Source organism: Oncorhynchus gorbuscha, linkage group LG06, assembly GCF_021184085.1.
Source record: "Oncorhynchus gorbuscha isolate QuinsamMale2020 ecotype Even-year linkage group LG06, OgorEven_v1.0, whole genome shotgun sequence".
In the NCBI taxonomy this organism is placed as follows: domain Eukaryota; kingdom Metazoa; phylum Chordata; class Actinopteri; order Salmoniformes; family Salmonidae; genus Oncorhynchus; species Oncorhynchus gorbuscha.
Window position 1 is genome coordinate 99481458 of NC_060178.1, and position 17139 is coordinate 99498596.

At 40.6% G+C, this 17139-nt stretch overlaps 1 protein-coding gene across 1 annotated transcript in view; it reads left to right on the forward strand.

Moving 5' to 3' along the window:
* LOC124038615 (polypeptide N-acetylgalactosaminyltransferase 2-like) overlaps positions 1-17139 on the forward strand; it is a 128515-nt gene that overhangs the window by 67251 nt on the left and 44125 nt on the right. The window contains exon 2 of the mRNA XM_046354677.1: positions 2589-2679. Coding sequence (XP_046210633.1) covers positions 2589-2679 — 91 coding nt within the window. The remainder of the gene's footprint in view (positions 1-2588; positions 2680-17139) is intronic.

Below are 17139 nucleotides of genomic sequence, written 5' to 3' on the forward strand. Positions count from 1 at the left end.
CAGTTTGATGTTCAAAAAATATTGCTCACTATATGTCTGCTGCAGAGAGACGAGAGAGCATGAGAACTAGTTTTGATCAGACATGGAAAAGAAAGTGCTGAAAACATGTTGGCTCACTATTTAAAATGAAGATGGCGAACGAGCTATGGGATGAAAATTACCAGCGTTTTGGCGCCGATACAGCCGGCGCCAACTAGCGCTAGTTAACTACCTAGAAGAGAGAAAAGAATTGATACTTGGAGTCAAAGTATATCGTCCAAAATGATATTGCGATATGTAACTGTATAGAACTTTTATCCCCCGATCACTATAAGAAACCTCTCCTCCAACCTAAAAGTAAAAAAACTTTTGGTCTGGCTAAGAGGATGTATGGTTGACTTTAATTAAGGTTTGAATAGCATTAGGATGTTACAGTAACACTTCTATCACTCATCTTAAAACTAGTGTTTTCTCAGGTCTCCCACCAAGAGACCCAACCGGTGGCTTGGTAATGAGTTATTCATTAGCCAGACGCTACCTCTGTGATGACATGCCGTGCTATAGGAGAGTCGTGTGAATTCCTCCCATAGTGCTACCTGTAATGTTAATGGCCGCAAATAATTGTTCCCATGTTCTGCCAAGTGTGAGAAACGATGAACAACTGTGACTTCATGAGAATCACTCTGGAAATCACGTTAACGTAGGCTGTTTGTCAGCGAGATGACTGTCAATTTCACACACAAACAAACCGAGTAATGTTGACTAATTTTAAATTTTAAAGTTTTTCTTTCTGGAATTACCTGTTATTGTAAACGGTGTTGGTATTGTGGTTTCGCAGAGCATAATTAATGAAGTGGAATATGCACATCATTCATTAGAATGATTAGCGATCTACACCCGTGTCAGCTGCAGCTCACCACCACCACCATAACTCCTCTCCACCCCTCTTATTGTGAAATAACTTCAAAACATGTAATTTTGCTCTAGAAGACATGCGTCAAATTTTTCTTAATCGTTCTCAGGACATGATGTACTTATTCATGTTCCTCTGTCTAAAGATATATATTTTTTTGATAAGGTTTGATCATTGATTTGATAAGTTTATGATAAAATGCTGAGCGTCTGAATGCTATTGGTTGCCACAGCCACCAGTTCATTTTGGCCTGAAGGAGCAGGCGACCAGAGCAGATGCTGGTGTTCGGCAGAGCGAGGGCTTCTGGACTTCAGTAGCTTGCGCTCTATCCATACCATCCCGCCTGCTGGTTTATTTACTGCTAACCTTGGCAAGAGTACTTCCTGTTTGAGTTTTTGCCGGTCTGGCCTGCGGTGTGTTACAGACTTGCAGTACTGCAGTGTTTCACCGTTTGGCTTGACCCATGTTGTCATTTCCCAACAGATGGTTATAGAGACAGGTGAGATTGAGGCCAAATTTGACTTGATTTTCCATTAAGTAAAATGTATTTACTCTTCCAAAAATGTCCATGAATTAGAATTCATAATAATTCACATTTCCTGTTGCTGCAATAATGTTTTTCCTGCTGTAGCAAATTAAGATCCTACATCTGTACTCTTCACTGGCTTTATTTTGGCACACAGCTCCTGTGTGTTTTAACACTGATGGAAATCCCATCTGGCTGTTTAGTCACAGACTGTCCCTCTGCTTTTGATGTTGCCGTGACATCAGAACAGCAACCGTATGAGAGGCAATCGACAATTCCTCTCCATCGCACTCTGTTCTGTGAATCCTCACAAAACATATGGTTGCGGATCAATCATGCACCTGGCGATGATTGGAAAGTTCAAGAGCACCTGCACCAGAGTTATTGTATAATTCTGTTTTCTTACCTTATGTCTGGAACGTTTATAAAATGTTCTCCTGGTGGTTATCAACAGGGAGACGACGACATGCGTTTTGTCCATTATATAGTATAAAACATTGTTTTTCTTTTTATATTGGGTGTAATTTACAGGCTCTCGGTGTGTCTGATCCAACATGCAGAAATCGTCTTGGTCTGCCTCTTGAGAAGATCTAATGTGGTCTGCATGACTCGACATACAAATAGTGAAGTTATTTGAATGGCTGTGAGCCCTAAGATAAAATAAAGCATGCCCTCTGTCCTTCCTCTGTCCATCTGGTTTTGATAAGTAGCCTACGTTCTAAGTTCTTGAATGGAATAATGGTCTACTGCCATAGGACCACAGACCCTTTTTCTTCATCAAAATGCTTTTGACAAACTCACTGACATTTTAAAAGCTGCTTGAAGCAGAGCAATAACAGTCAGAGGCACCTTGTTGCCACAGTAACATGATGATGCAAATCATGCGTTTATAATTCCACAGCCAACCTTGAAGAAATAAATCAATGGCACCAACAGGGAACTTAGGAAGACTAGAATATTTTAAACGTTTTCTAACCATTTGCTTTCAAAATTAGTCTGGGAAATGTGCTTGACATTCTCGGTGTTTGACATACCACTATTTATGAACATGGGGGTTTTCTATCATTAGATCATCCTTTTCTGAGGAGGGACAAACATTTTCCACTGAATGAAGATTGTGACCTTGTCTACGTGTTTCTATATTAATGTGTCTTTGTGTTTCTTTGGCAGGATGACTGGAATGCTATTGACTCATCAAATCAGGCCCAGGTCCACCGCAACGCAGATGACCAAACCCACAGCCTGGAGACACTACCCTCAGGTAAGAGCCAGATACCCAGCCAGGCATCCCACAGCGCTGTCCATTCACAGACATGATGAGAAGATTTGTCAACACAGGACCCATGGTTGACATGTTGTTCAACGGACTGTGCAATAGTGGAGGGTTCCAGCTATGGTTTTGTTTAAAACTAGTAAACTACCTTTACTGTTTACAAGGTCAGGGCTAATTATGCAAGGTGTGTATAGGAATGCTATGAAAATAATCTGAATTCAGAGTTTCTGATCTTCATCAATGGGCCAATCACCCAAATCTCTATCGTACCAATTTGCGAGCCCATGTGCACAACTAAACCGGGATCCAATTTAGCAGAGATGCTTTATGCATTAACCTGTCTGGGATCGGAACCCCGTTCCGCTAGCAGAACCCCTCGCCAACAGCCAATGAAATTGCAGGGCACCAAATACAAATCAACATAAATCTCATAAATCACATTTCTCAAACATACATGTATTAGGCACCATTTTAAAGATACCGTTCTTGTTAATCCAGCCACAGTGTCTGATTTCAAAAATGCTTTACAGTGAAAGCTCCACAAACGATTGTTAGGTCACCACCAAGTCACAGAAAAGCCCAGCCATTTTTCCAGCCAAAGAGAGGAGTCACAAATAGAGATCAAATTAATCACTAACCTTTGATGATCTTCATCAGATGACACTCATAGGATATCATGTTACACAATAGATGTATGTTTTGTTAGATAATGTGCAACAAATCTCAGTTTACATTGGCGCCTTACGTGCAGTAATGTTTTGATTCCAAAACATCCAGTGATTTTAGCAGATATATTTCACCCGGGAGTGTAGGTTTTTCAATAGGACAGGGAGAAACAATGACCGCTTTACTCTGTTGCGCAAAAGTCACTGAGAGCCCCCACCTATCCACTAACGCAATGTGATGTTCTCGCTCATTTTTCAAAATAAAAGCCTGAAACTGTCTAAAGTCTGACACCAGAAAAAGGAATCTAGTTGATATCCCTTTAAATTGAGGATAGGCATGCATAGGAACAGAGGTTTCAAAATAAGAGGCACTTCCTGATTGGATTTTCCTCAGGTTTTCGCCTGCAATATCAGTTCTGTTATACTCACAGACAATATTTTGACAGTTTTGGAAACTTTAAGAGTGTTTTCTATCCCAATCTGACAATTATATGCATATTCTAGTTTCTAGGGCTGAGAAATAGGCCGTTTCATATGGGTACGTTTTTTAGCCAAAAACGAATATACTGCCTTCTACACGCAAAAGGTTAATGCAACTGCTATGTCAGATTTCAAAAACACTTTACGAAAAAGGCATAATCTGAGAACGGAGCTCAGAACCCAAAACAGCCAGAGGAATAGCCAACATTTTGGAATTAACAAAGTTCGAAAAAACACCATAAATAGTCACTTACCTTTGATGACCTTCATCAGAAGGCACTCCCAGGAATCTCACTTCGACAATTAATGACTGATTTGTTCAATAAAGTTCCATTTATGTCCAAATAGCCACTTGTTGTTAGCGTGTTCAGCCCAGTAATCCATCTTCAAGAGGCGTGAGCATTTCATCCAGACAAAAACTCAAAGTTCTGTTACACTCCTTTAGAAACATCAAATCAAATCAAATCAAATTTTATTTGTCACATACACATGGTTAGCAGATGTTAATGCGAGTGTAGCGAAATGCTTGTGCTTCTAGTTCCGACAATGCAGTGATAACCAACAAGTAATCTAACTAACAATTCCAAAACTACTGTCTTATACACAGTGTAAGGGGATAAGGAACATGTACATACGATGTCAAACGATGTATGGAAGCAATTGTTAGGATGTTATTAACAATAAACATCAATAATGTTCCAACCGGAGAATTCCTTTGTCTTCAGAAAAAGCACTGGAACGAGAGGTAACTCTGTCGGGAGCACGGGTCATGAGACCGAGGCTCTCTGCCAGACAACTGACTCAAACAGGTCTCATGAGCCCCTCCTTTATAGTAGAATCCTCATTCAACTTTCAAAGGACAGTTGACATCTAGATGAAGCCCTATGAAGTGCAACCTCATCCATATATCAATATGTACTTGGAAGGCCAAGCTTTGAAAAACTTACAAACCTCAGATTTCCCACTTCCTGTTTGGATTTTGTTCTCAGGTTTTTGCCTGCCATATGAGTTCTGTTATACTCACAGACATCAGTTTTAGAAACTTCAGAGTTTTCTTATCCAATACTACTAAAAATATGCATATACTAGCATCTGGGACTGAGTTGGACACAGTTTACTCTGCCCCCTAGCCCAAACAGGTTAAGCTACAGGTGTAAGCATATGCTGACGTTACATAGCCTTCTCCTGCATTTAAAAAAAGCAGCATGCTGTGTATGGAGGGATATAAATTACAGTAGTTTTATCATCAGAACTGTTACATATTCTCTCCTTGGCAAGGTAGTCCTTAGAGAGCTGTTCCATTTCATTTATGTCAGAAACATTGTGTTTTTTGTAAAGGTAGGGCAGGGAGACATCTTTCTGCTTTTGTTTCCTGAACAATATGTAGAAAGAATACTCTGGGGTGTACAGTAGTTCCAGGGAATCATCACTATTCAGATACCTTGTTTCAATGCCTCACACTATTTAGGTCACTCCGCTTTACACTCAAGTTGGACCGAAAAACAGAATTCACAGTAGGGATGCAGTTTTTAATTAAGCGGATTTCCAGATGGCCTAATATACAGTTACTCCTTTTTAGACTGTAAGAAAGTATGACATCAGAGCTGAATTTAGACATATCCTACACCATCCATTCCTAAATGTACGTTCCCATATTACTACTGTACAATACGGTATAAGATCTGCTAGCAACTCCTTGACATATGGAGCTGAAGATCCATCCAAAATGTGCCAAGGCAGCAGTGAGGGGCCTTCCCCTCTATCTGTAGGACTTTGTGCTCCTCCAAGCTGCTCATCAGCCACAGTACTGTGTTTCAGCTAGAGAGCTCCACAGAATAACAACAACAAAGTCCAGAAAAACGCATGCCAATAATGTTATAAATTGATTTGCATTTTAATGAGGGAAATAAGTATTTGACCCCGTCTCAATCAGAAATATTTCTGGCTCCCAGGTGTCTTTTATACAGGTAACGAGCTGAGATTAGGAGCACACTCTTAAAGGGAGTGCTCCTAATCTCAGCTTGTTACCTGTATAAAAGGCACCTGTCCACAGAAGCAATCAATAAATCAGATTCTAATCTCTCCACCATGGCCAAGACCAAAGCGCTCTCCAAGGATGTCAGGGACAAGATTGTAGACCTACACAAAGCTGGAATGGGCTACAAGACCATCACCAAGCAGCTTGGTGAGGTGACAAAAGTTGGTGCGATTATTCGCAAATGGAAGAAACACAAAAGAACTGTCAATCTCCCTCGGCCTGGGGCTCCATGCAAGATCTCACCTCGTGGAGTTGCAATGATCATGAGAACAGTGAGGAATCAGCCCAGAACTACACAGGAGAATCTTCTCAATTATCTCAAGGCAGCTGGGACCACAGTCATCAAGAAAACAATTGGTAACACACTACGCTGTGAAGGACTGAAATCCTGTAGCACCCGCAAGGTCACCCTGCACAAGAAAGCACATATACATACCCGTCTGAAGGTTGCTAATGAACATCTGAATGATTCAGAGGACAACTGGGTGAAAGTGTTGTGGTCAGATGAGACCAATATGGAGCTCTTTGGCATCAACTCAACTTGCAGTGTTTGGAGGAGGAGGAATGCTGCCTATGACCCCAAGAACACCATCCCCACCGTCAAACATGGAGGTGGAAACATTATGCTTTTGGGTTGTTTAACTGATGCGGTGAAGTTGTCCTGTCCCCTCAGCAAAGGGACATTGGACGGGGCCATGTACCGTCAAATCATGGGTGAGAACCTCCTTCCCTCAGCCAATTTGCAACTAGAGCTCACGCTAAGGTTGGTTAAGTTCCATAGTTGATATTAGTCCTTCTAAATGTATGGACAGCAGCCCTCAAGTCATCGGGAACACTAGGTTGACTTTCGTCAATGGGCTTTTGTAGTGGTGGAGAGAAGGGCGTGTTTCATAGTTCACAACCAATGCCTGTTCACTTGGGCGGGCCACTGAGTAAGCGTAGTTCACTTATGAAAACAATTCTCTCATTTAGAAGCTAAAATTACATTTGATCTTTTCACAAATAATTTCATACTTAAACATTTAAATTGCACAACAATTTCATGTGAATCTGAATGTGTTCAGTGTAGACTTCCCAAGATACTTTGTAGTCCTATCATCCGTAATAATGTCTTGGATGACAACTGATCATATTCTCTCATATTCCAACGGATATTTTCAACTGGTTGGATTACCGAAATATGGTTCAGTTCCCAGCTTTTGATGTTACCACTCTCTCTATGTCAATAAAGGGCTTTCCAAGAGTACAATCTGTAGAGTAGAGAGTGAAAAGAGGGAAAGGGATTTATGGGGGCCGTAAACCTCACCAACAGGGCAACGTCATGAAACCCTTGACAATCAACCATTCTCTGTCGGGGATGAAGTTGGCTTTTGCCGACTGGTCGAACCCCGGTACACATTATTTTTCAGATGTTACCCTACTGTAGTTACAGTACTGTTGAAACTCACATCCATGAGCTACTTGCTATGGGCGTCACTGCTATTAGCTTCACGACTGACATTTGGACCAGCGACGTCAGCCCAATGAGCATGCCGAGTCTGACAGCACAGTGGGTCAAACAAGGATTTCGTACTGAGGAAGGCTGTACTGCATACCGCTGCTGCCATTTCAAATGGCATTTGAACAACTGACTGGAGAAATAAGCTAGTCAACTGCGTCTACAGCAGACGTGATACCCTCTTTCATGGCATTGAAACGCCTGCTCAACAAAACTGCCAACACAGACAGTGGGGTTAAAACTTGCAAAAGTTGTGGCTGTGAACAAGTGATTCAGTGGCATTCTCTCTGAGCCTCTTTACTGGGTCGCACCATGCTTGATGTTTGGTACAAGGACCACTACTTCGATGCAGACAAACAGGGTTTACGTGAAATGTTACATACACAGCTGGACAACCTGAAAACACACAGTGACCGAGGAAACACACAGCGCACTGAGGAAAAGAGGCCATGGACAGACAGAGCTGAAACTTCACTGCTTGACATGTATGATGAAATCCTGGATGAGAATGAAACAAATTAATAACGAAACATCACAGCAAGCAAGTGAAAGAAATGGGTTTTGATTATGTTTTACTGGTAGTGGGGACATGCGTAAATGCCAACAAAATAACTTTTTGTGTGTGTGTGTAAAACCTTTATTTAACTGAGCAAGTCAGTTAAGAACAAATGTATTATTCACAATGACTGCCTACACCGATCAAACCCAGATGACACTGGGCCAATTGTGCGCCGCCTTATGGGACTCCCAATCACGGCCGGATGTGATACAGCCTGGATTCCAGCCAGGAACTGTAGTGACGCCTCTTGCACTGAGATGCAGTGCCTTAGACCTGTGTGTGTGTGGGAGTGAACTATGTAACTCTACTAGAATGCTTAAAAAGGCAGCAAAAATGTTAAATATAGGTATCGTTTTTTGGGGGGGAAAGGAAAATACCAGTATTGGCCAAAAATGTGATATCGGTGCATCCCTAGTTATTATTGTAACTTTAGTAGTTTCACAAACGTTGGGCTATATGTTAAGATTTTTGATACATTGTCAGGCTGCATGATGCGAGGATTTGAAAAAAGTTGCTTGAAAGGTATGAGGTCTGCTTTGTTTTTTTGTGCAGGCTGTACACAGTTCATTAGTCTCTCATTCACAATTTGACAAGCACTTGATAATGTCTCGAATTTCATGGCAGCATCCCCTTTGTGTGGCCCTAATGCACGCTAAAAAAATCCATGGTTTTTGTGGCCGTTGTGCCATCTCCCTGAGTGCTGCGCTCTCCGAAGCACCTCTCACTCACATGGCTCTCCATCACGTGATCTGGTCTTTCTTACAGGCTAAAAGTGAAGACACATCAGGGACGCAACTGCCCGCGTCCTTATCCAATTCCGCTGTGTTCGTATTTGGAAGAACTGTACACATTTACTTTTCTTCTGCCAACAAGATGAGAAGGCTTAGCGAACAGCTAAAGCACTAGCCTATGTCAATCTACTATCCCCCATAGTATAAAAATTGACCTATTCTGTGTGAGAAATAAATATTCCAAAGTTTGGGACAGTTGTGGGATGTGATTGATCCCAAATTAATACAACCACTCATCAAAACACGTGTGGCACATGTGGCTTATGCAAGACATCAAAGTTTAGCTTTAAATGTTAATAAACTGCTATTTCTTCACATTATAAGCGCAGTTAGGCTTTACATCCTTTGTAATGCGGATTAATGTGCTTAATTTTATTGAGTTATTTAGCCACTTTAGTTGTGATACAAGCCTTATCAACACATAAGCTAGGCTACATGAGGGGTGCGACTATGATTTGAAAAAGTAGCAAAAAAAGAGGCATTGTTTCTTGTGAATGATGCCCAGCATAAGTGATCAAATATAATTCACAAGTGATAGGCTAATATTTTCATCCATTATACTGTTCTTGATTTAATCTCATCTTTATATATATTATTTAGTTTATTTGTGAAATTTGTTTTGATTTAGAGTGGATCATTATCTGTCTCAAACGGGCAGTGGGAAAAAATACAAGAAGCCTAAACAGATATAATATTTGACTAAAACATAATCATTTCAAACCTTGATTACATTTGGGTAGATTATCCTGCGTAGGGTTCCGTTTTTCGGATGGGACGTTCAAATGGGTGTCCTGACTCTCTGTGGTCATTAAAAATTCCATGCCACTTATTGTAGGGGTGTTCATCCCGGTGTCATGGCTAAATTCCCAACCTGGCCACAATCCAACATGGCCACCTAATCATCCCCTTCATTCATAATTGGAAAATATGACTCCTCACCTCGCCATCTGATAGCTGATATATGGTGAGCGTTCTGGCACAAAAAGGTTACCGTGCTTCACTGAGTTGGGAGCAGCTCATTGATGGTGTGTCGTTGACATTCTAATCAAGTAAGTGAGAAGAGACTTTCAATTTCTTCAAATAATCAACCTTTTAATATCGATTATTTATTGCAATAATGGAGCTGGTCAATGATCGTTGAGGAAATTCAAAGGGTTTGTATAGAAGCCCCAAAACTGCTCAGTCATGGTTGGTTCCACCTCTCCTCGGCAGATCGGGGCATCGTAAGCTACCTTGTTTTCTTATTGTGGCTATGTGTATCGGGTGTGTGAGGTCATAACGCACAAACGAGTGATAACGGCAGTTCCGTTATTCCTTTCTCAACCAAGCTAGCCTCTTCTCTTCATATCTCCACACAGCGGTGCCCTTGGAAGATAGTAGAAGAACAGGATGGAATGAAGAACTGTGGTCACTCTGAGGCTCTTTTTCTTATGCTGTGTGACCAAGTTACTCTGAAGTAAAGATATTTCAAAACAATATCAGGTTGTTTTGACCATTTAAGTTCTCTATTCCGCACTTGCCCCATGTCCTTGATTTCACACCTAGATGAGCTTCAGGGAGCAGAACCAACCCTGAGGCTGGGGAAGTGGTGAAATGAATGTGTATGTGCAAGGCAATATGCCTTCTTAATTTCTTTAACTTCTTATGGTATAGGGGACGCTTGCTTCCCACTTGGCCAAAAGCCAGGGAAAATGCAGCACGGAAAATTCAAATAAAATGATATAAAAATCAAACTTTCATTAAAACACACACGTAAGATACTAAATTAAAGCTACACGCGTTGTGAATCCAGCCAACATGTCAGATTCTAAAAAGGCTTTCCGGAGAAAGCATAAGAAGCTATTATCTGATGATAGCAAAACAGTAAACAAAGAGGGTAGCATATTTCAACCCTGCAGGCGCTACACTAAACGCAGAAATAAAATATAAAACATGCCTTACCTTTGACGAGCTTCTTTTGTTGGCACTCCAATATGTATAAACATCACAATTGGTCATTTTGTTCGATTAATTCCATCCATATATATCCAAAATGTCAATTTATTTGGCGCGCTTGATTAAAAAAACTGCTTCCAAATTGCGCATTGTCACTTCAAAATATTTAAAAAGTTGCCTGAGAACTTTGCCAAAACATTTCAAACTACTTTTGTAAATACAACTTTAGGTATTTTTAAACATTAATAATCGATCAAATTGAAGATGGGCCGATCTGTGTTCAATACAGGAAGACAACAAACCAAGCTACTTTTCAAGTCTTGCGCAACTCTCAACAGTGTTACGCAGTTCCTAGATGGCCATACTTCTTCATTGCACAAAGGAATTAACCTCAACCAAATTCCAAAGACTGGTGACATCCAGTGGAAGCGGTAGGAACTGAGAACAAGTTCCTAAAAAAGATTGTTTCCCAATGAGAAATCACTGAACAGACAGAGACCCAAAAAACAAAACAATTCTGAACGGTTAGCCCTCGGGGTTTTGCCTCAGACATGATTCAAACAGTTTTAGAAACTTCTGTGTTTTCTATCCAAATCTACTAATAATATGCATACCTTGTATTCTTGGCATGAGTAGCAGGAAGTTGAAATTGGGCACGCTATTTATCCAAAAGTGAAAATGCTGCCCCATATACCTTAAGTTAAGCAGAGAGCTCTTTACCATCACTAAGCTCCTATTATAAAGCTACAAATAATTATATAGGTACATCAAATGCATCTTGCAAACACAGAATTTTTCCTTCGCAGGTGAGTTTCCCCCTACTCTATAAAGCGCTTTGAGTATGTCAGTTGGCAGAAAAGTGCTTTATAAATCGGATCAATTATTATAAATTATTATTTGTATATGATCACATATGTCTTTCTATTATGTGTGTGAATACTTGAACAGATTTCCAACATGTAAATCACGTGGGAACAGATTTCCTGATGGTTTTAGTCTTTTATGGCCAACAATAAATAAATAAATACATGTTTTGGGGATCAGGAAACATGTGCTGTGTGCTTTTCATCCAGTACAGTAATGTAGTGTACAGTGTTGTGCTGTGTACTTTTCATCCAGTACTGTAGTGTACATTGTGTATTGTGTGCTGTGTGTTGTCATACACTGTGCACTACACTACAGTACTGTATGTGCTGTGAGTGACTTTCCTCCTGGATCCAGATGTGAAGACCACTTAGTTTCTGAGTCATTCGATGCTTTGTTCCTGTTTTCTTATTCGTTAACAATGTTATTATATGCAGTATTTTGATGAGGAATCTGCTGACCGGCACACCAGGCCACAGACCGTTAGTCTTCCTCCGCTGTGGCTGTTCTGCTCAAGAAGTGCCATGGAACATTCCTCGTTAGTTAGAAGCCTGCATGGATGGCCTGCACAATGTACAGCAATGTGCTGTAGTTTACTAGGGTTGAGTTCAGTAAGGTACACCATACATTTTGCACTGACCTGATCAACCTGGCCTTATTCTCTCAGAGATGCTGTTCAGACTCCTATTATATCTTAATGGATTCCTACCACCTGAGCATCAACAACAAAACACCATGTATCCCGCCCGACTGACCGGTTTCAAAGCTTTTTGTCTAGTAAGCACAGCCAGAGGAGGAATGTTCCAGCTAGAGAGATGGGTGGTTGAACTGTCTAACTTTCACAGCAAGGAGAAGCTATAAAGGAGAGACGCAACTTGTCCTGAACTTGTGTCTAAGGGCAGGATCATAGATCTGGGCATGAACCAGTTCCTCACTTCTTTAAAGTGAAGATACTATATAAGGGGTCGTTGAATACCTTATGTTCAAATGGTGGAACAAGCTTCCCCCTACTAGCTCTGACTTTGCTGATAAATACTTTCAGGTCAAATGTACTTGATACGATTGTCATATGTGGTTGTCTCACTTTGCTATCTTAAGATGAATGCACTAACTTAGTTGCTTTGGATAAGAGAATCTGCTAAATGACTCAAATGTAAATGTAATGTTCCAGAATTTACTGCAGCGGGCATGGAGGATTTGATTTCCTCTTTACAAATCTAGTCCCATCATTACCAGCAGGCCATGCCCATTAACACAGCCTTAACAGGCTTAACTGCTGCTATTAGCAAAATAACAAGTGACCTAATAACGGAATGTCTCACATGTTTATTTTATTTATTAAACTAGGCATTAAGGTATGTGAAAATATTTGCTGTAAAAATAACAGATTACAACAAAATGTGCTACTGCATGTCTGTAAATTGTGATGACATAAGACTGAACCATTTAATAGACTGCACCATTCATTTCATAGATGGTCATCTGTGGCTTCTGTTAATCACGGAAATGACAAGGTCAACTGCTTTTTTGTCTCCAAACTTAGTCGGTTATAATGCACCCTGCATGCAATTTACCATTTCTGTGGAACAATTAGCATCTGAGACAGATTATTCTCAGACCTTCCTAATTGTCATGCTGAAGACAAGCTGTCAGAGCTCAATGAGATGAATTACTCATGGTCTTTTTTTCTCTGCGTGCCCCTACCCTGTCTGACAGATAATGTAATCGAATGCTGCCGTATGTTGTAGAGGCTTCATTAACATAACAGCTGCATTAGTGTTTAGTCACACTGATATCCAGTGTTTGTGTGGGGACATATTTTGTTTTCATATGTTGTTGTGACAAGAATTACAATTACACATGGCATTTTATTTTGATTTTTATTTAAATGCATAATAATCTGACTAGGCTGTGTGAGTGGGTGCTCCTGCGAGAGAAGTGTAGCTGACTGCAGGCTGTTATTAGGGTTTGGAAAAAAGTCTTTATTATGGGAAAGCTAACTAGGGTTTGGGAAAGTCAGACTGCAGGCTGTTAGGGTTTGGAAAAGTCTTTTGCTAACTGCAGACTTATTAGGGTTTAACTGCAGACTTATTAGGGTTTGGGAAAGTCTTTGTAGTGTAGCTGACTGCAGACTTATTAGGGTTTGGGAAAGTCTTTGTAGTGTAGCTGACTGCAGGCTGTTATTAGGGTTTGGAAAAGTCTTTAATGTAGCTAACTGCAGACTTATTAGGGTTTGGGAAAGTCTTTGTAGTGTAGCTGACTGCAGACTTATTATAGTTTGGGAAAGTCTTTGTAATGTAGCTGACTGCAGACTTATTAGGGGTTGGGAAAAGTCTTTGACTAGACTGTTGTAGCTGACTGCAGACTGTTATTATAGTTTGGGAAAGTCTTTGTAATGTAGCTGACTGCAGACTTATTAGGGGTTGGGAAAGTCTTTGTAGTGTAGCTGACTGCAGACTGTTATTATAGTTTGGGAAAGTCTTTGTAATGTAGCTGACTGCAGACTTATTAGGGGTTTAGCTGGCTGTTATTAGGGTTTGGGAAAGTCTTTGTAGTGTAGCTGACTGCAGCTGTTATTAGGGTTTGGGAAAGTCTTTGTAGTGTAGCTGACTGCAGGCTGTTATTACAGTTTGGGAAAGTCTTTGTAGTGTAGCTGACTGCAGACTGTTATTACAGTTTGGGAAAGTCTTTGTAGTGTAGCTGACTGCAGACTGTTATTACAGTTTGGGGAAGTCTTTGTAGTGTAGCTGACTGCAGACTGTTATTATAGTTTGGGAAAGTCTTTGTAATGTAGCTGACTGCAGACTGTTATTATAGTTTGGGGTCTTTATAGTATAGCTGAAGACTTATTTTGGGAAAGTCTTATAGTGTAGCTGACTGCAGGCTGTTATTACAGTTTGGGAAAGTCTTTGTAATGTAGCTGACTGCAGACTGTTATTATAGTTTGGGAAAGTCTTTGTAGTGTAGCTGACTGCAGGCTGTTATTAGGGGTTGGGAAAGTCTTTGTAGTGTAGCTGACTGCAGGCTGTTATTACGGTTTGGGAAAGTCTTTCTAGTGTAGCTGACTGCAGACTGTTATTACAGTTTGGGAAAGTCTTTGTAGTGTAGCTGACTACAGACTGTTATTAGGGTTTGGAAACGTCTTTGTAGTGTAGTTGACTGCAGACTTATTAGGGTTTGGGATAGTATTTGTAGTGTAGCTGACTGCAGACTGTTATTAGGGGTTGGGAAAGTCTTTGTAGTGTAGCTGACTACAGACTTATTAGGGTTTGGAAAAGTCTTTGTAGTGTAGCTGACTGCAGACTTATTAGGGTTTGGGAAAGTATTTGTAGTGTAGCTGACTACAGACTGTTATTATAGTTTGAGAAAGTTTTTGTAGTGTAGCTGACTGCAGACTTATTACAGTTTGGGAAAGTCTTTGTAGTGTAGCTGACTGCAGGCTGTTATTAGGGTTTGGGAAAGTCTTTGTAGTGTAGCTGACTGCAGGCTGTTATTAGGGTTTGGAAAAGTTTTTGTAATGTAGCTAACTACAGACTTATTAGGGTTTGGGAAAGTCTTTGTAGTGTAGCTGACTGCAGACTGTTATTAGGGGTTGGGAAAGTCTTTGTAGTGTAGCTGACTGCAGACTTATTAGGGTTTGGGAAAGTATTTGTAGTGTAGCTGACTACAGACTGTTATTATAGTTTGAGAAAGTTTTTGTAGTGTAGCTGACTGCAGACTTATTAGGGGTTGGGAAAGTCTTTGTAGTGTAGCTGACTGCAGGCTGTTATTAGGGTTTGGGAAAGTCTTTGTAGTGTAGCTGACTGCAGGCTGTTATTAGGGTTTGGAAAAGTTTTTGTAATGTAGCTAACTGCAGACTTATTAGGGTTTGGGAAAGTCTTTGTAGTGTAGCTGACTGCAGACTTATTAGGGTTTGGGAAAGTCTTTGTAGTGTAGCTGACTGCAGACTTATTAGGGTTTGGGAAAGTCTGTTAGCTTGCAGACTTATTAGTTTGGGAAAGTCTTTGTAGTGTAGCTGACTGCAGACTGTTATTATAGTTTGGGAAAGTCTTTGTAATGTAGCTGACTGCAGACTTATTAGGGGTTGGGAAAGTCTTTGTAGTGTAGCTGACTGCAGACTGTTATTATAGTTTGGGAAAGTCTTTGTAATGTAGCTGACTGCAGACTTATTAGGGGTTGGGAAAGTCTTTGTAGTGTAGCTGACTGCAGGCTGTTATTAGGGTTTGGGAAAGTATTTGTAGTGTAGCTGACTGCAGGCTGTTATTAGGGTTTGGGAAAGTCTTTGTAGTGTAGCTGACTGCAGACTGTTATTACAGTTTGGGAAAGTCTTTGTAGTGTAGCTGATTGCAGACTGTTATTACAGTTTGGGAAAGTATTTGTAGTGTAGCTGACTGCAGGCTGTTATTACAGTTTGGGAAAGTCTTTGTAGTGTAGCTGACTGCAGACTGTTATTATAGTTTGGGAAAGTCTTTGTAATGTAGCTGACTGCAGACTGTTATTATAGTTTGGGAAAGTCTTTATAGTGTAGCTGACTGTAGACGTATTAGGGGTTGGGAAAGTCTTATAGTGTAGCTGACTGCAGGCTGTTATTACAGTTTGGGAAAGTCTTTGTAATGTAGCTGACTGCAGACTGTTATTATAGTTTGGGAAAGTCTTTGTAGTGTAGCTGACTGCAGGCTGTTATTAGGGTTTGGGAAAGTCTTTGTAGTGTAGCTGACTGCAGGCTGTTATTAGGGGTTGGGAAAGTCTTTCTAGTGTAGCTGACTGCAGGCTGTTATTACAGTTTGGGAAAGTCTTTCTAGTGTAGCTGACTGCAGACTGTTATTACAGTTTGGGAAAGTCTTTGTAGTGTAGCTGACTACAGACTTATTAGGGTTTGGAAAAGTCTTTGTAGTGTAGCTGACTGCAGACTTATTAGGGTTTGGGAAAGTATTTGTAGTGTAGCTGACTACAGACTGTTATTATAGTTTGAGAAAGTCTTTGTAGTGTAGCTGACTGCAGACTTATTACAGTTTGGGAAAGTCTTTGTAGTATAGCTGACTGCAGGCTGTTATTAGGGTTTGGGAAAGTCTTTGTAGTGTAGATGACTGCAGGCTGTTATTAGGGTTTGGGAAAGTCTTTGTAGTGTAGCTGACTGCAGACTGTTATTACAGTTTGGGAAAGTCTTTGTAGTGTAGCTGACTGCAGGCTGTTATTAGGGTTTGGGAAAGTCTTTGTAGTGTAGCTGACTGCAGGCTGTTATTACAGTTTGGGAAAGTCTTTGTAGTGTAGCTGACTGCAGGCTGTTATTAGGGGTTGGGAAAGTCTTTGTAATGTAGCAGACTGTTATTACAGTTTGGGAAAGTCTTTGTAGTGTGGCTGACTGCAGGCTGCTTGTAGGGTTTGTGAAAGCATTAATCAGAGACAAGTATACATGTTTATTTTTCCACCACTGTAGCCTAACGACAGGGTTTCTTCTTCTCCTGGCGCCTCAATATAACCTAACTAAGCCTTAGTGTAGCTGACTGCAGACTGTTATTAGGTGTTGGGAAATTATTTGTAGTGTAGCTGACTGCACACTTATTAGGGTTTGGGAAAGTATTTGTAGTGAAGCTGACTGCAGACTGTTATTATAGTTT